The following is a 19,611-nucleotide window of genomic DNA, read 5'->3' as shown; positions in this document are numbered from 1 at the left end:
TTGTCTTTCACATCAACACAATCAGCCTCTGCAGGTTAAAGGTGTGGTATGGCTTATGCAAATGGAAAACTTTTTATTTGAATGCAATCTTTCAACGTCTCACTAAGTAAATGCAGTAAAGAGTAAAGTTTTTGTTCTTATACAGCAGTGTTTGTACTCTTCTGTAATCTCTGATAGCTGTTAAAGCTGTTAATTCAGCTGCTTTTCTGTCTGCTAGTCATCTCTGGCTTTCCACAGGGATGCCCCCGTAGATGTGCACATTAGTTTGTGATCAACACCTCTCACATCTATCTTAATAAGTTTTTTGACTTGACTTGACATGTGGTCACATTTGTAAACTACAGCCAATCAAAATCTATGACAAAGTCTACCTACGACAGGGGGGTTAGGGATAAAAATGCACACGGTTACTGCATGGAAACCACGTCTCAATTAGCCTGCTGCAAACCCCCCGGGTAAAAGTTTGTTCCCAGGTCCCTGTCAGCCCCTCCCCACTTTTCTCACTCTGTATTGGAGGGGGTTGGGTGGTGGTCCTGATAGATTGCTTTGTAAAATTTGCAACTGAAATGGCACCTCGCTGGTTTTCACAGAGACCAGTTCAATGGTCACTGGTTTCATTTTGTGCTCTGTTTAGAGGGAGTAGCCCTGATTTTGTCATTCTGGTCGAGATGGATCTGAAAATCATCACAGGCACAGAATAAAAGAAGAGTATGTTTAACCAACTGAAAGTAGCTTAGCAGCCCGACAACAGGCGAGGACTCGAACCTTAAAAGTTAAAAACTTTTTGATGCGTCTTATCAAGAACTTTCTTTTTTTTTGTGCATTTCCTGATTTCAAAGGCCTTAGTGAGCAATCAGCAAAAGCCCCAAATCCCATATTGTGAAAGTAAAGTGGTAGAGATTAGGGTTAGGATCTGTGTTATTATCATTGAAGAAGACTCTGCAGAGGCAGGTTAAGGTTTAACTACTGACATTTCCACACGCTTACTGCATGTCAAAGATTTGATGTCACTCAGAAAACTGATTTTCCTTTTAAATAAAACCAGAAAAACAAAACCGTGCTGCAAATGACTGATGAACAGAATAATTAATGATTTTAATAAAAATGTCTATTCTGGTCCAATACTGTAATCTATTACACGTTTATCATGTTAACAGAAGATGTTAATGAGGAAACTGGCCAAAAAATGGGCACCACTCTTTTTCCTATTTTAACAGGAAAAATGAGTGAAGGAGGTGATGTCAGACAGACTGGTGTGAGTCACAGAGACCTATCAGGCCCTTACTGCAGCTTCATTAATAGCACATGAAAAGCACGTATTTTACCCATTTCAATATTTTCCTTTTAAAGACAGGTCTCAGACGAAGGCCAGGGTCATAACAGCTGTATAAAAGTGGAATACTGCCTGAAGTGAGTGCTCCTTTAACTGTTTATATGTGAGCCCATGCACACCATAGTGCAATGTGGAAATACTAGTTGTGCAGGTAAAGTGTACTTCAAATGGTGGACCTTTATGTAACTTTAAAAATTAAATTGTAGAAAACCTAAAGTATTTTTTCAGAGTTAATACTAAGACTGGAATCCTTCCTTCACTGGTACAGAGCACAGCTTAGCAGCTATGCTCAATAAACTCTTAGGAAATGTGCAACGTTTAGAAATAGCCACTGATGTTTATAGATGTTGACAGTATGAAGTGTTTAGTGTGTAATTTATGGTCTGAAAATGTTTACACACTGACATTTGTTTTAAAAAAGTTTAATCCAGTTAAATTATGTGTTAAATTTAAATACATGTACACAGAACAGCACAAAGAACTAGAGTATAGTAGAAAAATACAAATCCTTCTTGATGTGGGATAAATCATCAGTGCTGCTGTCTGCATCCCGGCAGCTCTTATCGTGGGCTTGGAGTCTTCAGTTCAGCACTGAAGGCTCAAGGCTGTCACGAGAGGAGGACTCTGTTGTCTTTGGCCCACTTCCTCATAATTCGGATGATGTACTCAACCTGGGGGTTTCCTGAATTTCGCAAGAGGGTCAGCACCTCTTTAAGAGTCTCCCTAGGGTGAAAACAGGATATGTGAGGATACAAGATTACGTAAAGAATGCACAATCTCTCATGTTTACTTTGCTTAAACCTCACACCCATTCCTGCAGACGGCACGATGATCAAAACTAAAACCACCCCACAGGAAAGAGAGACAAACATACTTGGGCTCCTTGTTTGCCAGTATGAGCTGAAAGACGCCGACACACGCCCCTCTTTTCCCCTCCCAGTAGTTGGAGGCTGGGTCCAGCTTCTCCAGTGCATCAAAGGCCTTCGCTGCGTAGTAGAACTGACCCATCTGAAACGACAGGCTGCAGTCATGAGCATCGGCACGCAAAGCCTGTTTACTAACTTCTTTAACTTCAGGTGGACTATTTATGCTCATTCCCAGCTCCATATTGTTGTTTTTGGACTTTAGAGTAGTTTTGTGTGATTCACGGCTTTTTTATTTCATGCCGGCCCCTTGTGCTGCCCCTCAGTTAATCCACTGTCTAAAACAAGCAGTTTGTGTCTCTTTGAGGCCCTGTGTCTTCTGATTGGCTGCCCCTCACAAACAGCAAGTGGATTCCTGTGCTCACAGTCAGAGCTGTGTCCCTGAGATGACCTTATTACAGATATCTCCTCTCTTTGACAGCAAGATGTTTAGAGGTAAGAGTCTGAAGTCTGTGAAGCTAAAAGTGAGTTTTTGACTCAGTGATGACCTCATTTATATGTAAGCATCCAGCACTCTGACAGTTACACACAGAAAATAAAGAAAAACACAGTAAGTCCACTTTAAAAAGATATCAAAATATTTTCGGTAAAGACTGCAGCTGCACAGCCTGTGAAAAATACCACAAAATCCAGCAGGCGGAGCATAAAAGGTGCCGTTTCTCCATTTAAGGTGACATTTGGGACTTCTAAAATACATCTGACATTTCTGAATTCAGGATGCAGGCATTCCTCAGAAATGTTACACAACTGAACTGAAGGACTCCTGCCTTCAGCAATAAATGAAGGCGTTTTAACAAGCGAGCTGCCACGTGTAGTCATGCAGCAGCCAGAATCAATGATTTACTCTCAGACAAACAAAAACATAAAAGTACTGTTGTTGTTATGAGGCTGAGTATTTGCTGCTTTTCTTGATCTGATACCGTGACAGGTTTTTGTCTTGTCTCCATCTATGGAAAATAAATAATCAGCAAGTTACTCAATAAAGTATCAAATCATTAGCTGTGGCACTTTGTGTAAATTCATCACAAAAGGCAAATAAATATTCAAAGCAGGGCTGCGACTAAATAATAGTTTTCATTTCTTATCATTAATCTTTCCTTCAGTGTTTGGAAAGGAAACCACTAACTAACCACTAATTAATCAATCAATATAATTGATTCGTTTTCCCTGTCTACTTAATCTCTTATTCGGGGCTATGGTGGAGGGGCAGGAACATATCCCAGCTGACTAACTCATTTTCTCCAAAATCTTAAAATGAACCCTGTGAAGTCGCAGTTATGAGCATAACCCTCCAGTTTGTTCTGAAGATGAGCAAAAAAGTATTTTTGGAGCAATGTAAACACTTTTTTTGTCCCCTGATTGCTGAGACTTCGTGTTCTGATAGGATTGGGGTCATCGCTGCTGATGAGTAAGATCTCACCGGGTTAAAACAGCCACCACATACAGTACAAGAGGAAGAGGAGGGAGGAGGATGTCACCTTGTAGCAGTCATTGGCAATGAGCTGGAGCAGATGGAAGGAATCTGAGGAGGTTCCCATCTTCAGGTAGAGCTCCCAGGCAAGCTGACCCTTCTGGTTCATTATGTCTGATGAGACCGAGATCAGTGTTCAATAACCCAACACTCACATGCAGTTTCAGCTCTTTTACATTCAAATATGGAACATTTTAAAGGCTGCGGGCAGGTTTTATTGATGTAGATTAAAGCTGAGAATGGAAGAAATTTCTTCCATCAGAGGTTTCTCAGAGCTGCTGAGAGAAACTCCAGCTGAGTGATGAGAGACCTTAAATTCTTTAAAGGCCTCAGGCTGGAAATGTTTGATTCGGGCCTCAGCCTCGGTGAACAAGTAAAAAGGGGCGCTCATTTCTATTTTCACTGTGTAAAGGTGTCTAAGAGCTTTTATGTGATCAGATGAAGATTACTGTATCCTTTTCATGTCTACCTAAAAAGGTTTCACAGATGTTTGTGCAGCTGGCAGCAGCAACTAAGAAACGGGATCATTTATGCTCCTCGTTTGGTTGTTACACACTTAGTTATAATATATGCAAAACTCCTCATCTTCATACTGAACAAACACCTTATCAGCAGAGTGAAATTAACAGATGGCGTTCTTGTGTTGGCAGCCGGCTGCAGTGAGGATTACTCTTACAGTTTTACTGATTATTTTTGACAGAATCAGCCAAGCCTCAGAAGCGAGGCTGCCATATCGTGTCATCGGCCCCTCTGGCCATCACCAGTAGGCGGTAGGTGAAGTGTCTTGCCCAAGGACACAACGACCGAGACTGTCGGAGCCGGGGCTCGAACCAGCAACCTTCCGATTACAAGACGAACTGCCAACTCTTGAGCCACAATCGCCCACGATAGCACCTTTTAATCCTTCTGTGTCAAAGTCTAGCTCAGAGTTGAGCTGCCCAGGACAGATTTTCTTCTGTTATGTTTTTGTGTGAATCCCTGTTGTGACAGATGCACTTTTTGTTTTATTGTTTAACTGGACTTTACCATTTACCATTTTACAAATACTGAACAAGCAGAGTAGGAGTTTGCTTTCTCAGGGTTTTCTGGGATGACCGCACACATACATGCATGACAAGTCTGCATATAGTATGGCAATGAGTCTATGCTGCTGACAAATCAGCAGCAAGTGTTTGATTGAAATTGGGAAATTTAATTTGGCTCTGACTGAAATCTCATTGGAGGGAGGCAACACAAATTCCCCTAAGCAGGAAAAAACCCCGACTAGTGATACTTCACTGCACTCTGCAACAACTGTGTGATGCTGTCATGTCAATATGGATGGAAATCTCTGAGGAAATTCCAGCTTCTCACTGAATCTATGCCACAAAGATTTAAACCAGGGCTGAATAATGAAAGACCCCCTTATTATTGTAGTAGCAAAGTGTACCTAATAATGTGGCTTGTGACTGTAAATACACTGTATTACCGTTAGTATAACATCGACTATACATACAGCATCGTGCCAACCAGCTGAGGTAAACGTAGTCATTCTTGATCTTTTCACTCTGAATGAGCAGAAAAACCTGTGAACCAAAAATTAAAATCAGTAAAAAGAAAAAGGCCAACAATTTATTCACAGACACATATAAATGGCTGCTCAGTTAGCGCACCTCTTCTGCCTCTCTGTAGTTGCCAATCGCTGCTTTTGCCTGAGCATAGTTGAAGTTGAATGTGTCATCGTTGTAGAAGTAACCCTGAAAAAGAAAAGCACAAAAAGGACGAGTGCCTACGTGTCCAGAAATAAAACGAGTGTCAGCCTTGTCTTGGTAGCACGAATCACGGAGGAGAAAACACACACACACACACACACACACACACACACACACACACACACACACACACACACACACACACACACACACGAATAAATGTAAAGCACCACTTGTCATCTGAAGTGGCACTTCTCACCCAGCGTGTGGGCGAGTGTCTTTTTTTTTTTACCTGAATAAAAAAAATAAATAACACTGACTCTCCACTGCAAGCGAGCAACACCAACCTTGACCGAGTTGAGATAAATGAGAACGTCTTCAAACTGTTTCAAGAGAAAGAAGCAGGAGGCCATGCACTGTCTGCCAGGAATAGTATCTGAAAGGATAGAAAATGTAATACACACATGCTAACACACTTTCCTCAAATAATAAAACAGGTCAGATTTCTGTGGGGCGTACCGCACTCGCTCGCCGAGCCTCCGACCAGCTGAAAGAACTGCTGAGCAATTTTTAAGTGATCCCTCTGAAACACGAAAGCACAATTGCACATTTGTCTCACACACGGAGCCATCATTTTTGTTTGCATGTAACTCTTACAGAAATACTCACTGATCCGATTTTTTGTCCTAAAGCAGCGTTTACCACTCCTTTCAAAATGTACTCCTATTAAAAAAAAAGAAGATCAGAGTGAATCATTTGATCCATTGTTTCATCGCAGCTTCAAAGTCCGTCAAAATCCATTCCAACAAGTAAGGGAAAAAAACAAAACATAAAAGGAATACAAAAGCCAAACACGTCATGAGTTTCAGATTGTTCAGATCCAGGAGACATTAAAGTGCTTTTGAAGATAAAAAAATAAACTGATCAGAGGAAAGAAAAATCTCCTCGAGAGCTCTTAAGTGGGAAGAAAGAAGAAGAGTTTTTGTTAGCAGGATTTATTTAATCTGCCGGGGTTGTTTTTGTTTTATTGGGCATTTTCTTTCCTGTAACAAGACCATACAGTGACTTTAAAAATACAAGCACTGACTCTAAACTTAACATCAAACTTTAACAAATATCATATTAAAGTGAAACTGGAGAGACTTTTGGAGTGAAACACTACGACCAAACGTTTAAAAAGACAAAATTAAAACTTAACCTCACCTGAGGCGTGGTGGGGACCAAATCCTGGATGAGGTTATAAGCTTCCTCGACATCGTCTGTGAGCAGAAATGCGAGTATGTGAATGCGTCAACTCGATCAAAATCTGGTGATTAATACAGCTTTACATGAAATTAACATCTATTATCACTGAATAGTGATGCTGCACGATAAATTTGATGCTGCGAAAGAAAGAGTGCATCACGTTATGTTTGCCCATAATTTTTAGCTCCTCCAAAGGACCAATGAGCTTTTGCAAAGCCAAGGTGTACGTCACCCATTTATCCCCATTTCACAAGAATCGCTGATCCTCTCACAGTACTGTTCACTTGCACACAATTGTCTCCTAATCTTCACCCAAATTATGCTCATGGTCAGATTTGTCGCTTTATGGGCATTAACTTGTAAATTGCAATAGATTGTGAGTCAGAGAAGCTATTGTATCACTAATGTTTTGGTTTGTTATTAGATGAATGGCATAATAAGTTAGTATTACATAGTGTGCCAATAGGACTGTGTTTCAACATACTCATGACACATGTTGTTCATCTAGACCAAGAACATTTCTGAAGCATAAATGCAGTTGTGGTTGTAGCTGCATTATAACATGGGCTGGATTGGTCGGACAGGGGTGAAGGACATTGTGTCTCGCAATCTTGTCTCTGATTTTTGTAGTTGACAATTGCCCTCTAAGTGTGAGGACATTGTTCTCAGTAAAAAAAAAGGATGGGGTGCCCACTCCAGGTTGGGGAGCAGTTGCTGCCACAAGCGAAGGAGTTGAAGCATCTCAGGGTGTTGTTCACAAATGCAGAGAGGGTGGAGACTTTATCTTTCAGGAAAGACAGGTTGATGCAGTGTCTGCAGAATAATAAGGAGTACAGGGCTATGCTGCTGATTTACTGATCGATCTGCGTTTCTACTTTCACTTGGCCATGAGCCCTGAGTAATGACCCCCACGGCTTCCATAACAGAAGAAGGACTAACAGATTCCCAGGCTTGAGGCCTCATCAAATCAAATCAAATCACTTTTATTGTCACATCACATGTGCAGGTACATTGGTACAGCACATGTGAGTGAAATTCTTGTGTGCGAGCTTCACAAGCAACAGAGTTGTGCAAAATACAATAATGTAAACAAGCAAAATACAAGAATGGCTACATCTGAAACTAATAAATATATTTACAATATATAATAGTATATGCATTTGTGTTGCACTCTGTACTAGTATACCCTGTCTAATCCCTTGTTTTGCCTGTATTAAAAAAAAAACAAACAACAACAACGTTGCTGTGACGTGGCTACACACCTTGCCTGAGATAGTAGATGACCAGGTTGAGTCTGGCTTCAGGGATCACATCAACCAGAGGAGGCAGTACCTGCAATGCACCCTCCCCACCACGAAACACCACCTGCAGTACACAGGGATTCAGAGTGTTGAAGTGTAGCAGTCACTAGTGTGTACACACACACACACACACACACACACACACACACACACACACCTGCTCACTTACAGCTGAAGCTTGTGGAGAGCTTACCAGGTTGTGTCGGATAAGCTCCTTAGCAAACTCAAAGGAGCAGGAAGAGATGTCGATTAGGTTCTTCAACTCAGCCTAAGGGGACCAGAGCACATGCACACACGCACACACACACACGCACACGCACACACACACACGCACACGCACACGCACACGCACACGCACACACACACACACACACGCACACACACGCACACGCACACACACACACACGTCAAACCTACTAGCTAAAATCATCTAAGAAATAAAAAGGGCAACCACTCAAGTGTAACAGAGCAAGTAATTTAAAAAAAAACATGAGAACAAGCAGCTCAGCCTCACACAAATGTTAGAAACTGTTGGACTTTTCATGCTACTGTAATTAATTAATTAATTTAGACTTTTTATCATTACCCCTTAAACCTTCTTAATAATAACTCATTACACAGTTACATTCACAACAATAAAGATGAAGAACCACCAAAGTATCGACCAGGACATGCAGCTCGGTACCTCTGCTGCTTTGCCGTTATAAAGTCTGTAGTGGTTGCAAGCCTTGAGGTTGAGAGCAATAGTGGAGTCGGAGATACTCTGCAGGTACACGGCCAGCACCTCTTGGGAGACATCATAGTAGTCCAGCTTGTAGTAACACAGAGCCACGTACACTTTCAGAGCCAGAAAATCTCTGAAAAGACGAGATTTAAGATAAAAATGACTTTCTGGCTAATTTTGTCTTCTTTTTTTAACAAATATCTTAATAAATAAAGTTCTCACGATAATCATTATTATTAATTATTTTAAGCCTTCAAACACCAAGGCATGCAGACTGTTTCTACAAACATTTGTGAAAGAATGGGATGCCACCCGTGCAACAAGTCCACTTGGAAGATTTTAAAGGTTCTGTGATCAAACTTGCCAGCCGGTTGGAGTTTGCAGGTCCTCTCTGTTGTGGGGTTCCTCCCACAGTCCACAGACATGCTTGTTAGATTAATTAGTGTTTCTCAATTGGCTTTAGGTGAGTGTGTATAATTGTCTCTTTACGTGTCAGCTGTTTGGGATGTACCCAGCCTTTCACCCAGACATCACATCTATCCATCTGCACATGATCACAAAACAGCCCATCTTGGCAAGATAAAATAGTGCTCACATTACATATAGAAGTCTACACTGAGAGACAGCTATGCATTTCAAAACAACACATTTTCTCACACCTAGCAAATGACAGAAACTTGTTTTCTTGTGTCACGACTGTAGATATACATTCTCATTTTTAAATGAGAAAGTTGAAAAGGATATTTTAAGTTAACTGTAAATCTGAAAAGACTAAGATTTGAAGGTCTGTGGAGTGAAGTCTGTATCAAAGGGGTCACTCTCCCTTTGCACTGTACCCACGAACTATGTGGACAATATCCAACGGTAACATCTAAAAATGTTTAAATCAGTGAGATCAGACATTAAATGGACTTTACTCTGCCAGCTCCAGTACAAAATCCTGCAAAACAGCTTTTATCTTCCACATGTAAGAAAGAGAAACCCCCTGACAACAAATATTTTTTACAAATCTCTATTTTTCAATAATATATTTTTAGTGAAGTCAGATGGAGCTAAAAAGTCATTACAGGAACCAAACAAGCACAATCAAGGAAACACTTAAGACATGAGGACTGGATAAATGCAGTCCAGCTAAGCCAAATGAGGCACATCGAGTGTTACAGAAAAGTCGATTCACGAATCTTCTCAGCACTAGTTTAAAATCTTTGCATTTCAGTGTCAGCAGTCAAAGGAAGTAGCGGTCCTCAGAGCTGCTGGCAGCTGGCAGATCTTTAACTGTCAACACAGTGAAACAAACAAACAAGCAAAAAAAAACCCCCACCTCAGCTGCTCACATGTTCCAAAGCCATGAATACATAATAACTCTGCAAGAAGAGGCAGGAGATGCCTACTGAAATCAAAGTATTTTCTTTTTCGCATCTGGATGCTCCAAATACAGCACAGTGGTTGGAGAAAGAAGGCTCACCAGGTCTACTGCACCGTCAATGGCACTATCTGTGTGTCTGCACGAAGTGTCAAAGTCATAAAATCTAATACCCCTCCATTAAAAGACTCTCACCTTTTAAGGGGTTCCTAAGATGCGCTGAAGTACAGCAGGAGTGTGAAACAAATGTCAAAGATTGAAAGGGAAGGAAAGGCACAGACCTGTTCTGCAGCAGAAGGCGTTTATAGATGTCTATGGCCTCCTGATAGTGCGAGCGCATGTAGTGGATGGATGCCAGGCTCAGCTGGTCTTCTGTCACATCCTCCAGGTTCTGGTGGAAACTCATCAGCCTCTTCTCATCATTGAACTGAGACGATGATATGAAGACAACGGACACGAAGGGAACAGCAATCAGAGGTGTGATCGCTTCTGGCAGGTGTAAACCTTCATGTGCTGAGCAGATCGTTTTCAGACACGCATTTTCTTTTTACATCATCTCTATTTTTGGGGGGTAATTATTCCTGTGTTGTGATTGACCAGGGATTAAAGTGGGATCTGGCAGATCTGGAGTAGTAGTGCAGTTTTAGCCAAAGAATTGCTTAGAAATAACACTTGTAATTATTTATATTGTAACACTATTAATCACTGTTTTCTTTATATAGTTCATTTCATTACACATAAACTCATAAACTGTGCTTAACATAGAAGATAAAAACGGGTTTACAATGATTTGTCTTTGTGTTCAGACTGTGATCAGCAGACGTGTGCTACTCCAGCTCTCTGGGCTGGCTACTGGCTACTCCGGGGTTTAACGCTCTTTGTGGATCACTTCTGTGCAGTAGAGCTAGCAACATGCTCATCATTATACTAATATCTGTATGCATGAACATAGATGAGAACTACAGCGGGATGTAATAGGGGTGAGTGAGTATTCTGTGGCATCAGCTAGAAGCAACGCCAAGCAGCACACGAAAATCTAACTGGCTTTATATCATCCTTAGATTTATCTACTAATGGTTCCAGCTCACTATAACTCCTGGTTATAACTGGCTTTAATATCACTGGATTCAGATCACTGCACAGGAATCATTTCTGACACTTCATTACTGCCAGAGCCAAGCACACTTTCATCTGTTTTTGAAGCTTCAATATATTGTAAAGGTGTGCTGACTGAGTAAAAACTGAGTAAGTGAGTGCCACTGATGGCTGTGGTTGTAAAGACAAGGGAGAGGGCAAGAAAACATGAATCAAACTCACAAACAAATCAGATGTAGATGAAAAAAACTTCGAAATCAGTGTTGCGTAAAATAATTAACATGGTAGTCAGACAAAGCACAGAAAATACATAAAAGTGTGATAATAAAGGGATAATTTTCAAACCTTGTGAGCCAAGTGAAAAAGGAGCCTGTTTTGGAGGGGGGACATAGGTGCTAGGGAGAACAAGAGACACCAAATTCAGTTAGACAGCAAACCACACCAGAACAAGGAAACCAGTCATTACAACATTACCTAGCTCTCAGTGGTTATATAACAACATCAGGACACAGAACTCACACAAAGAATGGGCCGTGGCTTAAATGCGAGGTAGTCTTCAATCACACAGGATAACTTATTAAATCTTATCAGTAATCTCTGTGTACATCAAGTTTACACTCTTCAAAATAAAAGCCCTTTTAAAAAAATCCTGTAAGCTTTTTTTTCAATGAAAGGCTTAAAATAAACACTAAAACACACAAATACCAAATCTTACACAAGAGGAGCATCTTTTGAGAACAAACTGGTGTGCGACACATTAAAATTAACTTGGTAAGAAACAAACAAAATAAAATGCAAATCATATTTATTGTCTATTGGATCATTATTCATTATTCACAGCTTTCTGATTGGCTGTCTGATGCTGCACAACGAGGTTCTCACACCAGACACTGATGTGTTTATTTAAAATAAAGTAAATACAGTAATCCTGAGTTTCCTTAAATGTGATGAAGCAAAGAAAAAAAACAAACAGATCAATGATTAGTCGTTGAAGTCTTTTTTTATAAAGCAATAAACTGCATCACCACTAAATCCTCACACGCTGATAACCCTTCTTGCTGCTGCAGGACAGTCTAGCTGAAGTATATTGATTTGGACACACAGGAAGGGTTTCAACATGTTAGATGTCACTAAACGTGGTCAAATTAACCTTGACTCTGTAATGTTCGATCTATATGCAATACCTTTGCTTTCAAAAGCTTGCCATCAACTGCTGAACCAAGTAAGTACACATTTTTATATTAAAGCAGTTGCTGCTCTTGGTAAACCAAACATGTCCCAGTCTGGGACTCTACTTGTAACAGTTCCACAGAATACTAGTGCACGTCTGCCCTTCAGTAACATTGTACACAAATATCTGCCTACCCTTGGATGCAGCCTCCTCTGCTTCTTTATAGAGCCCCAGAAAAAACAGGGCACAGGCCAAGTAGACCCAGACCTCAGCAGGACACTCAGGTTTGTTGGTCATCGACTTGTACTCCTATCAGGAAATGGAAAGAGTATAATGGATAATCAAACATTACCCTACAAAAGCGTTTTGATATGTGAATAAAGTATTTGGGGGCTGTATCAAGGAAAACACGCGCATTCACACTCATGTACAACAAAAACTACCTCCATAGCTTTCTTGTAATCCCCCAAGTGAAAGGCGCAGTACCCAATCCAGAGGTCTGCATCCTCCTCTCTCTCGCCAATATTTTTCTGAAACTAGACATGACACAGCAAGACATGAGCACGTGCAGCAACACCGTTTGACGTTTCACAAATCAACAGTCTAAACAGCAGCACTACTTAGCCTCTCATCATGGAGTTGTAAGAAACTAAGAATATACTGTATACTATATTCTAGTTTGATCTGCTCACACAGTCGTGACAATCTAATAATACTCTAACTTATCTCCCTATAGTCAGGGTTTGCCATGGGGGGGAAATGAGCCTTTGGAGAATAGCTATACACGCAGGTGCAACTGGTCAGCATACACTCACCAACATTTCATTACGTATATCTGTTCAACTGATTCTTAATGCAAATAATCAGCCAAATCACATGGCAGAAAATCAATGCATTTAGACATATTTAGACAGGCAGACATAGTCAACAGTTTCTGAATTTCAAACTGAGCATCTGAATGGTGAAGAAAAGTGATTTAAGTGACAATGAATGTGGAATGGTTGTTGGTGCCAGATTGGGTGCTCAGAGGATTTCAGGAATTGTTGAACCTTGAAGCAGATGTAGTGGTCTGCTGATTCTGATTCTCACGTAAGACCACACTGCACACACAGTGCAGGTCAGGATTCAGCTACTTTTGATTTAGGAATGCATAAAATCTCATAACTGTTCCATCTAGGGAAGGGTAGCCCTTGTGAAAAGCATTAAATATGCTGTTGATCCCACATGTGCAAGAGTTCGAATGGGAAATAATCGAAAATGAATCTACTCACATATAAAGTCCTGAATTATCAGGCCTTTGGGAGACAATGGATAGATATGCAAATCTTTGTGTGCCCATCTTCAATTTTAAAGGCACATTGTACTTACATTTGTCAATAAACTGACACAAATCAATAGTGCTAAAAAAAAGAGCTGGAGATGCAGAGAATGACAGCTGAATGGAGGGAATTTTTTTGTGTCTATCTAAATTTAAAAAAAAAAAATGCGAAAAAGTTACACTGCAGGAGGTTAAAAAGTGGAGAGCCTCATCCAGAAACACATTCTTTGTGTATCTTATTTGTTTGTTTTTTCCTGCAAATGGGGAGTCCTTCCTCCCCACTGTTGTCAAGCGGATGTATATAGAGGCTCTTCTAAAGGTGGGGGTTCTCCCTCTATAACTGCAGGGTCTTTACCTTACGATATGCTGAGCAGAGGATACCAAAAGATGTGTACTGAGTTTTTCCTTAAGTACCTCTAACAACGTCAAGGCTCCCAGGTAGTCTCTCTGCTGCAGGTATTCCTCCAATCGGGGGAGCTTGCTTTTATTTCTTTTGTTTTTCTCACCAATGCTCGTTGATGTCTCTCCTCCCACGGCTGGTTTGACCCGAGAGAGAATCTACCGAGGAAAACAAATTTACTATATCGAGTTATAGCACAGCTTCTACCTAAATGGTGGGGTTAGGGTTAATCGGACCACCAAAGGAACGGTTAAGCAAGGCAAAAACAAGCAGAAATATATAATATTATAAGATATCAGAACATCCCTGGCGTTAAGTTTCCAAAAACATCAGCTCACCATTTCGATAAGTCTCTCCTTAGCTGAGGCTTGATTATCACTAACCCAGGTAACGTTTGGTGTTAGCTACGTTATTGCGTCCGTAACCTTTTACCATTTAATGGTCACTGTTGGTTTAATTAGTCATTAAAACCTCACAACGGGGTAAACGACAATTAAATTCTCTTACGGCTCTGCCGTGATTTAAAAAACAAGGAGAGAGAGAGAGAAGAAAATAACAAGTTTTACGCTGTGGCGTGGTGTATTTTCTACTTAGATGTCGATAGCATTAGCTAGTTTGTCGTTAACAACGACATGGTTAAAAGTTTCCGCTCGACGACTTTCAAAATAAAAATTACGACCACTAGACTTCACAATTTAACGAGACTGTTTAACATCTATTCAACGTAAACTGTTTAACGGAGGCAGATTGTTTTCTCCTCTGAATAAGCCGAATACAAAGCTTGTAATATCGGGAAAAGGAACATAATACCATTTTGTATTCAATCCGAGTTTGCTGTTAAACAGGAAGCAGCACGGTTTTTCTACGTTTAGCTTGACACAATGGTTTGGTCTTAGTTGCTTAGTAACCGAGTAGCGAGCAATGGCTGCGCCGTTTCATTGAGTTGGATTTATTCAGTACGTTTATTAAAAATAAAAATAGAAACATAGATATGGATTCCAAACCAAACAGAAAAAAATCAACCACTAACTTATTTTTTTACTGCCTTTTAGTATGGTTTGTCACTTATCCTCAATTAATATTAGTGTAATTTTCTCGAAACGACTCGTGCGCGCCCCAGTGGCCTAATGGATAAGGCACTGGCCTCCTAAGCCAGGGATTGTGGGTTCGAGTCCCATCTGGGGTGGAACATTTTCTTGGTATTTGTAGGTTTATCGTTCTTTAAGATACGTTTCACTTTACACAGTCATCATTGAAGCTGAGTGCAAACATCACAATAAAGATGAGTCATTCTCACTGCTTGATTTTTCTTTCTTTCAAAGACGTACATACCCTTTATACAAAAGTATAAAACATTATAGTATATGTCATGAAATTAAGTTAAATGGATATCACTTTGGACCAATGAATCTTTAGGTTAAGTATATGAAGTCCAGTTCACCGTACAACAATCAGCATTATTCTCACTTCAGCTCAGCAATGTTTATATAATGACAAATCAAAGAAATAATCCTCTGAAAGCAGTTTATCTTTCAAGGTAAGGACATAACAACATTTTAGAAAGGAAGCTAACAACCCAGGAATCCCATAGTCAAACTTACGCACAATAAGGAAACATAAAGAACATTAAAAAAATAAAGAAATTACCTTTTAACAGTAAGAAACCTGCAGCAGAACAAAACTCAGGGAGGGGCAGCCATCTGTGACTGTTTGTGTGGGGATACAATAAGGATGTTAACTGTAAGACACAGCCGCATTTGTCCATGTGAAGCTGGGAAATACTGAGAAAAGAAAAAGTTATATACATCATAGAACATTGACTGGCAAACTCAATGAAAAGCAAACTCCAAAGCAACAAAAACACAATTATAAATGCATGGCTTGAAAGGCAAATAAGTTATTTTGTTTAAATCAGTCTCTGAAGGCTACCTAGGTAGGCAGGCAGGCAGGATTTGTTTGTCCTCCACAGTAAAAACAGCAGTTCAGACACTGAAATTCACCATAAAACTATTTTGCATGTCCATCTTGATATTTGTTTTGCAGAAACAAATATCAAGATGGACATGCAAAATTGTTTTATCATTGTGTTAATGATCCATGATCCACATCATGTTGTAGACGGATTGTACATAGATATGTTAATTATTCATGTCATTAACTGTGTCTCCTCCTTTATCAACTCGATCCAAGTGACAGAGCTCAAAAAAGACAGTCTCATTCCTCCCGTGAGAAGAAGCAGGATGGAGAAGATCGTCATTGGAGCGCTCATTCTTACCAGTGCCTGCAGGTTGGCTGCGATCCAGATTGATACCTCAGAAGACACGACCTTGTTAGAGGCAGAGAAAATGTGCATCAGTAAGGGTCAGATTCCTCGTATCAGCTTAATGTGGTGAAGAAGAAAATGACCTGGGAGGGGGCCATGAGGCACTGCAGACAGAGTAAGAGTATCCTCATCAGCCTGCTGATGTAGACTATTATAGAAATGAATTATAGTTTTTTTTTTTATTAGCAGTAGATCAGCTAATCTAGAATCTGACATCCAACTATCAGACTCATTGAAAAATGTGCAGATGTCTTAAAAATAAAGAAATACATAAAAATGTGTACAATTTTTATGCTGAGGGAACAAAATTTGTAGAAACAGTGGTGAAAAAAATATCTCAAACATATTTTCAGCAATATGACTTTTTCAATAATGATTTAGCTGCTTGTATTTACATGAATCTTTGTGTGTGATATCTGTAGTTGAAGCAGTCTCTTGTCACCAATTTTGCATTTGAAACCTTTCATAAATCTTAAATGGGCACCTCTTATTCAAAGATATAATCAAAGCAAATATTTGGTTCTGTGCATTTTCAAAAATATTAAATAGTCTATATATATATATATATTTGCCTCATTTTATGCACTTCATTCTCCTGTCCAGCATATTGTATGACTTTGCAGACTCTTTAATGTTTTCTACTTCAACAAATTGTTCATTTATATTTCAACCAGTGATCCTGATCTTGAATTCAGTGTACAATAAACATCTGGCTTATTAACAACCAAATAATGGCTACCTGATATTTTATAACACAGTACATGTGACTGGGTCTCCCCTGGGGCCTCCTCCCGGTGGGACATGCCTGCAACACCTCACCCAGGATGCATCCTAGTCATTTGCCCGAACCACCTCAATTGGCTCCTTTCAGTGTGGAAGAGAGCGGCAATACCCTGAGCTCCTGAGCTACGAGCTCCTCACCTTCTCTCTAAGGGAGAGGCCGTCACCCTTCGGACAACAACATGACATAAAAACTTTATTTATAAACACTGAGCTCTAATACTGCTGCTGTGGTTGGATCAGTGAAAACGCAGCAATCACAGCACACATAAAAATATTTAGCTTATAGTTTTAAATATGCAGCGAGCTCAAACTTTCTATGTTTCTACATTGAAGCGTCACACACACACACACACACACACACACACACACACACACACACACACACAGATGACAAGCTACAACTATGTAAAGCAGGCTCTTAGTGTATTGGCTCCTGGCTGGTTCTAGTTCTGATTGGCTCTTATTTTTTAACTTTTAGCTCCACCTCTTTTTGATCCTTTGTCTCACTCCTTCACTTTTCTGATGGCCTGCCTCTCCCAGAGAGCGAGAGAGAGACTCTGCACGTGCATTTTTGTGCATTTTTGTGACGCACACATAAAGACTCTTCTGAGAGAGCACACAGTTCGTGGTGGCGAGTCATCCCTGATGGGTGGACTCTGCGCCGTTAGTCAGGTCTTTGTTGTTCACAGCAGGCAACAATGACCAGTACATGTTGTAAACACAGCAGCCTGCTACACCAATCACACCACAGACTGTACCACACCATCCACATCAAGTCTCAATAAAAATGTCCTTTTAACACCTCATCAGGCAAGTTGTAATCAAATTTTTACCAAACCAACAATCAGTTGACACTGATTAAATCAAACCTGAGAACCAGAGTTATATAAATAAATTTTGTAGCTAAATTCCTCTATTTTATGTATAATTAAGAGAGCGCTACAGCCCTTTTCAGCCAGCTATAAAGACATGAATGGGGTCCTCTGATCAAATATAATTGTCGTTATTTTTAGTCTCCTATTTCATCCTAGTTTATGTTTATGGTTGCACCAGCCTGACATTTGAGAACAGGCTGTTTTACAAAATTGTACAACCTGCGTCCACAGACACGTTTTAATGCACAGATCAATCCATCTGGGTTTATTTGGGGCCACCAACAACATATAATTAAAGCTTTATAGTATCACATCTGGTCATTTCTGAGCCTGCTTTGTGTTCATTGCACATTAGAAAATGGTCTGACTGCTTATTTTTCTAACATGGCTGCATAACACACATTCAGTAGACCCTTTCACACCCCTTCAGTATATTTTCCTTGCCACTGTTCTTTTAGAGGCTGTTGGCAGGTTGTGATGCACACTGAGGCTTCAGTTTTGCCACAGAAAACATGAGGGAAGCGTGTAGAAAGAGAAAATGACATGTGAGCTCAAACAGAACATTTTGTTTCTCAATGTGAAATGGAAATAAATTTACTAAACAAAATTATTCGGGAAAGTTTGTGCCGACTTCCATGACACAAGTTCATCCCTGCAATTTTGCAAGCAAAATGAACCCAGTGCTTATTTCAATTTTACTTTTGGCTTTGAAGCCTGACTACATTAACCACGTGCTTTAATGTTATGTCACCAACATGTCCTTTTAGTGTGAGATAAATCTATCAGCAGCTTGTGTTATAACTCTTGGTTAGTTTTAATATAGCCATTTATTTACCTTTATCTATACCCACATTAAGTGAACTTACCTGGGTGGTTTACTCTCCATTACAGACCACATTACATCAGCATAATCAGCTTCAGTATCACAGAGAGATAATGTGTACTTAACATGTATGAACTGTGAAGGCAACAGTAGTTTTTAATATTTCATGTGGTCTTTGCTGATGCTCTCAAAACTCACGTGAAACATGGAGGTGTGGGGGTTGGAGTGCATTAAAGATGATGGGTGGAGTAAAAATCCAGGGTGTGGTAATCAAATTGTATTTACATGATGTCATTTGCATGAGATGCAGTGACAGAAGAATGAGGGAGTCAGCAGGAGGTGTTCCTCGATTTATTTCAAGCAATAACTGAGGAGGAAGCACAGGCTAAGGCTCATCACACCAGTCGGCTGAACCAGCATGAAGACCCTACTTTGGAAAATGCTCTTTATTGTAAACGCCTCGCCGTACCTGACAGGGCAGAAATTTGGTAAACATGTGTACGTGCAAAACAGGTTGAACTGGTATGCTGCTCAACAGTACTGCCAAACCAATTACGCTGATCTTTCCCCTCTAAGTACAAGTTGGGAAGAGAAGCAACTGAGAAAAGCAACCCTGGGAAAAGTTTCTGGTGAGTTCTGGATCGGTCTCTACAAAACAGGCACATACTGGAAATGGTCAGGAGGAGGATATGAAACCAGCATAGTTTGGGATGAGTCCCAACCATCTACATATTATGATCTTTTTGTTCGTGTGTGCTGGGACGGCTGTACC

General features: G+C 40.2%; 1 protein-coding gene and 1 non-coding gene across 5 annotated transcripts; one reads left to right on the top strand and one right to left on the bottom strand.

The window, feature by feature from the left end:
• Positions 1-1,739: 1,739 nt before the first annotated feature.
• Positions 1,740-14,931, bottom strand: ift56 (intraflagellar transport 56). Of its 4 annotated transcripts, none has more exons than XM_085459753.1 (18): positions 14,846-14,931; positions 14,050-14,193; positions 12,761-12,853; positions 12,512-12,626; positions 11,492-11,541; positions 10,333-10,478; positions 8,650-8,821; positions 8,158-8,232; positions 7,926-8,028; positions 6,622-6,677; positions 6,088-6,141; positions 5,938-6,001; positions 5,766-5,854; positions 5,380-5,463; positions 5,223-5,292; positions 3,735-3,841; positions 2,208-2,341; positions 1,740-2,056 (listed from the first exon to the last, which is right to left on the bottom strand). In XM_085459753.1, exons 1-18 carry the CDS (start codon positions 14,846-14,848, stop codon positions 1,942-1,944), a joined length of 1,674 nt encoding a protein of 557 aa, XP_085315879.1. In that variant the 5' UTR covers positions 14,849-14,931; the 3' UTR covers positions 1,740-1,941. The 4 variants fall into 4 exon arrangements, with proteins under 4 accessions (XP_085315879.1, XP_085315878.1, XP_085315880.1 ...); XM_085459752.1 differs by lacking the exon at positions 14,846-14,931 and adding an exon at positions 14,374-14,833; XM_085459754.1 differs by lacking the exons at positions 2,208-2,341; positions 14,846-14,931 and adding an exon at positions 14,374-14,834 and having other exon boundaries at positions 1,969-2,056.
• A 217-nt stretch (positions 14,932-15,148) lies between these two features.
• trnar-ccu (transfer RNA arginine (anticodon CCU)) lies at positions 15,149-15,221 on the top strand. The gene has a single exon. It is a non-coding gene; the product is annotated as a tRNA-Arg (tRNA).
• Positions 15,222-19,611: the final 4,390 nt, after the last annotated feature.

This window comes from Copadichromis virginalis, linkage group LG6 (assembly GCF_057382275.1).
Source record: "Copadichromis virginalis isolate Kocher_CV1m ecotype Utaka linkage group LG6, C_Virginalis_male_GT1.1, whole genome shotgun sequence".
In the NCBI taxonomy this organism is placed as follows: domain Eukaryota; kingdom Metazoa; phylum Chordata; class Actinopteri; order Cichliformes; family Cichlidae; genus Copadichromis; species Copadichromis virginalis.
This window is presented reverse-complemented; position numbering and strand designations above follow the sequence as displayed.

What these genes read in the sequence shown, in the direction of transcription:
- ift56 (XM_085459753.1), bottom strand. An exon ending in TGGTCCCCACCACGCCTCAG is followed by an intron (nt 6,142 to 6,621) that starts GTGAGGTTAAGT and finishes TTTTTTTAATAG; the next exon opens with GAGTACATTTTGAAAGGAGT. An exon ending in CTGGCAAACAAGGAGCCCAA is followed by an intron (nt 2,057 to 2,207) that starts GTATGTTTGTCT and finishes TTTTCACCCTAG; the next exon opens with GGAGACTCTTAAAGAGGTGC.